Raw genomic sequence first — 4,702 nt, forward strand, 5'->3', positions numbered from 1 at the left:
GATTCAACACAGGATATTTCAATTTAAAACTCGAGCCCGAAGCTTAATGAAAATGTGATGTAGCAAACATGCATGCTATTTTTTAATTAAAACGTTAGTAAATATAAAATTACTATACATCACCAGTCAAAAATATAGATTAAGAGAACGTCATTAATTCCATTTACCATTTTTTTATGTTTTCGGCATTCATTTTACACTGTTTAAGTTTTTTGCTAAAATACTTTTTAAATTTGGAAACTAGTTCGATGAATTTAGAAAGAGCATATGACAAAGGAAATATTTTCTTATTTCTTCATTTGATGAATTCACAGCCGAAGGCCAAGACCTATACAATTTACAGTTTTCTCTTAGTAATGTTTAACTTAACAAATATGTTTTAACTTTCGGCTAGAACGTATTCCGAATTCGTTTGCAGCTAAACTGAAATCTGAGCGCGACATTCATATTTTTCACTTTAATTACAAAAATTGCTTTTTTTCCGACAAGGCTGTAACCATAACATTTTTCTGATTGTGTGGGGGGGAGGGGGGGCAGCGACAAACTAGTTTACTTGTGTATTAATAAGTTTGTTCAGTTTTCACTAATAATGAAAATTATGAACAATTACCTGCATTCTGAAGCACATAATCTAATAAAATATTCAGTACGTAATAACTAAGAGCCTAGCTTTATTTTTTTAACATTTTTTTTTCTGGTTAGGTAAACCCTTTTCTCTTAGAATACTGATTAAATTATTACTTTCGAAGAAAGATTCTACAATCTTACCTTCAAGTTGAGGGATGTAAATCTCATTTTTGTGTTTTAGTACGGGTCTAATTCCCACATTTTTGAAGTGTTCTTTCAATCCTTCGACACTTGCGTTGTGTTTTGGTAGAATCAAGGCCAAATCCTCTAAATCTGCAGTCGTTTTTCCAGCTAGAAAATTACCACAATGTTGCAAAAAAAATCCTTTTTACTTTTATTAACCATTACTTATATACACTTATAATAATTACACAGCCACATAACAAAAAAGAGCGTGGCGTCAAAAAGTGACCCACCTAGTGTTATAAGTATTGGTCGAGATAAGTCGAAATCTCAAATTTTGGAATTTTCTGCTTACAATTTTTTCGTATTCGACCTTGTATTTTTAATCGAGTGTGATTTTTTATAAGTTTGCTACTTAACATTTGGAATTGCTTCTTCAAGCAGTTGATATATTTTCATAGCTTTCATGTTAAAAGATATTTTCTAAAGCTTAGTTGGCGAGAAAAAATTGTATAATATGTAATAACATGAAAAAAATCTCATTTGTTTATAAAAAATTTGAGATTTGTTCTACTCATCAAAAATTTGTTATCTTACGTTGTTCTACATTACTTTTGGAGAGAAACGCTGGAAGGAATACGATATAATTCTTATCATAGCACGTTGTATGAATTCTTCAGTGCGACGCGCAAACACTTAAAAATATATTGCGTGCAGTTTCCTTGAAAAAAACAGTTTTCTCCTTTAAAACACTAATCTTAATTTTTATCATCAAATTTGTTCTAATTCAATGAGCAGTTCACAAGATGTTGATCGTGATGTGACATTGGTATTTGATTGTTATTAACTTTTAGAACAAAAATTTGTTTGCGATCTAAACATGAAAAAATCGTTTATAACATGAAAACTATGAAAATATTAACTTAAAGTTTGAAAAAACAATGCTAGTTGCTTTGTAGCCAACTTTGAAAAGTTCAACCTCGACTAAAAATGCAAGGTCTAATAAAAAAATGACTTTTTTGTCTTTATAAGATAAGCTGTCTCTTTCTTCCACTGAAATTGAAAAAATATAATAAAATGTTGTTTACATTTTTAATCTTCTTTAGAATTTTCCCTTAAAGGGTTGTTTAAATAAAAAAGACGCATTACATACAGATCTACACTTTAAAAAAAATGTTCTCTTTCTATTCCACAATGACCCCTGATTTTTGTCACATTTTCCATGACTGTAAATGATTAAATTTGAAATTATTTTGTTCAAACATTTAAATTAAAAGTTTTTCATTTAGAAGAAGTTTAATTTTCAATTAGCCCCAAAATGAGTGCGTTGGCATCTGTTTTCATGTCGTTCGTAGTTTCACAAAGTTTTAGCTCTTTCCTTTTTGTCCTTTTTTAATTGTTATATACTTGTCTCTAATGAGCCGGAAGTATTTCATGTTAGAAATTACGCCTCTTATCATCTTTTTTGAAAATCTCAAACGGAGGCATTAAGGCTAGACTTTATTTCTGTTCTGAGAGGTTCGGTTTCTTAATGATCTCCACATATACTTACATTCTTTAGCAAGTTCCTGTGCTCTGTCTGTAATAATTTTCATGTATTGTTCCACGGTGTCTGTTATAAAATTCAAGGTGAAAATATCAATTTGTTGAAAGCCAAGTTCTTGTATCATTAAAAAGACGGCCTTCTGTAAAATAGTGTCTTGGGGTTCATCATAAGTCTCCATTATAATCTGAAATTATTAGTCGAACTTAGTACATGAATAACTATTTTTTTATTAATATATGTTGACAAAAGTCTTATTAAGAACATTCTTTCGATTTCTTTATGGGATACCTATTGCTAGAAACATTTGATATTTTTAAAAATATTTTATATCAGCAACAAAACATAATTATATAGACTTCAGAATTTCTGCAGAATGTGGTCAATAGAATATTCGCAAGACAGAATTTCCATTTAATATATACAGTAATATTTAATGTATGATGTGTATATTTTTCTTTAATTCTCGTAAATATTGCAACAGAAAAATAAGAATTACGTATTTGAGCTCCTTATACAGAAATTCTATAAACATTAAAGCAGAAATATATATTGTCCAAGAGTGGGATTTAAATATTCTTTTTTTCTCCAAAATCTTATAGTAAAAACAAAGAATATTGTACTTCAAAAATTCCTTCTGCACTCCTACACAATGTTCCACTTTGTTTACAAGGATAATTTATTTAAACAAGTTCTTTAATTTATGTTAAACTTCTTACTTCTCAATTTTTTCATACAGTTTACAAAAATCCTTCTACTATTTGCACTTTTTGAAAAAATCCTCACTTATACTCTTATGAAAATTCTTCCCGTGAATTTAATGATTTTCTTTCTAGCACAATCACTGAAGATTATTGAACTAGTGACCAAGAGTGACTAAGCTCAACTAATTGTTTGGGACCGAGGGAGATTTGAGGAAGCACATTCTGGCCCAAACAGTCATACTTTTCTCGGAAAAGAGGGGATGAAACCATGGTCCTTGGATGAAGAGGGGATGCTAATTTTGCACATTTCCAAACTTATCTTAGACTCCTCCCCCGGTTCCCCTTTAATACTACGTTGCAAGTTTCAAAACATTCATTTCGAAAATTTTTCAAGGTTTTAAATATTATGTCTAAAAGTTTTAAAAAGGTATATTTTTTATTGTGGACATTTTCAATTTCTAAGTACAAATTAAAAAAAAAAAAATCTTAAAGCTTCAATGTTTGTATACAGTACCCGCGGTCATTATCTACACGTCTTTTTTTTGAGCTGTTACTACAGTCGCTTAATTTTGGCAATATTAACATACATTTTTCCCCTCATAATTAATTAAAGATATTGCAATTTTGCGTCTAATAAATCCAAATTGAAGGAAAAATGACATTTTAATGCAATAATATTTTTTTAAAACCATCAAATTTCGATGTTTTCGTGACATTGGAATAACTCTGGTAATAATAAAAAAAAACCCAAATTACTTCAGCTAATTTTAAAAATAAGTCTGCAGTATTTTTCTAAATTGTTAATATATTTTTAGAATCTTTTCCACATATTGTACCCTAGGGTCCAAATTGTGGCAAAAAAGTCGCACAATTTGAAATAATGAATATCTACTCACCAAATGAATTAAAAACATTTCAAATAATATTTTTATAAATATTAAGAAAATATATTAAAATATGATAAATAGCGATTTAAAAAAATGTTTGTATGTTATTACATATTTTAAAAATTTTGCTACTTTTTGCACCAAGTTTGATCCTACAGTTATTCCAATATTTCGAAATCGCAGAAACTTAATGTTTTATGCCATATCTCTTTATAACATTAAAATTTGGCCTTTGATTTGGGCTTATTAGAAGCGTAATTTTACTATCTATTACAGTAATTTTTATTTTTAGATTCACTGTCAAAAATAGTTGGTTTAACCGTCAGATAGGATAACTTTTGTATATTGTTTCTGTGATTGAGAAAAAATACAAAAGTTTTCCACGATTTTAAGAATTGAAACTATATAACCGGTAATATCTTCTGAAACAAAAAGGCTTATTTTTGATGAAAACAGTTTTAACCTTGCAATAAAATAATTTTGTTAACGATAGTTTTCTTTAAATTGAAGTTTCTCTTACTGTCGCTTCTTACAATTTAAAAAAATGGTTGATTTTTAATAAATCATGGCTTATTTTTCAGAGAAAACATAATTTACAATTTCAATCTTTACAATTTTAGAAATGAGTATATAATAAATATAATTATTTCTTTAAGCAGTGTTTCTGTTAACCCTCAAAAAGGCAGGCGGGTTTCAGAGGCTCGGCTGGTCACAATTTTCGAGTTACAAAGAGTTGTGTGTCAAGTATGGGCTTGTGCATGGAAATTTCTTTTGGCGAAGTCTAACTACATAAAAAAGCAGGTTTTCTGAAATTTTCA

The 4,702-nt window shown here is 28.8% G+C and overlaps 1 protein-coding gene across 1 annotated transcript in view; it reads right to left on the reverse strand.

Annotated features, from left to right (window-relative positions):
- Window positions 1-3,163, reverse strand: part of LOC117179126 (remodeling and spacing factor 1-like) — a 10,819-nt gene extending 7,656 nt beyond the window's left edge. The window contains exons 1-3 of the mRNA XM_033370795.1: window positions 3,013-3,163; window positions 2,303-2,480; window positions 769-918 (exon numbers count right to left, since the gene is read on the reverse strand). Of these exons, the coding sequence (XP_033226686.1) occupies window positions 769-918; window positions 2,303-2,474 (322 nt within the window). The 5' untranslated portion in view covers window positions 2,475-2,480; window positions 3,013-3,163. The remainder of the gene's footprint in view (window positions 1-768; window positions 919-2,302; window positions 2,481-3,012) is intronic.
- Between the last annotated feature and the right edge of the window lie 1,539 nt (window positions 3,164-4,702).

Source organism: Belonocnema kinseyi, chromosome 8 (genome assembly GCF_010883055.1).
Source record: "Belonocnema kinseyi isolate 2016_QV_RU_SX_M_011 chromosome 8, B_treatae_v1, whole genome shotgun sequence".
Taxonomy (NCBI): Eukaryota; Metazoa; Arthropoda; class Insecta; order Hymenoptera; family Cynipidae; genus Belonocnema; species Belonocnema kinseyi.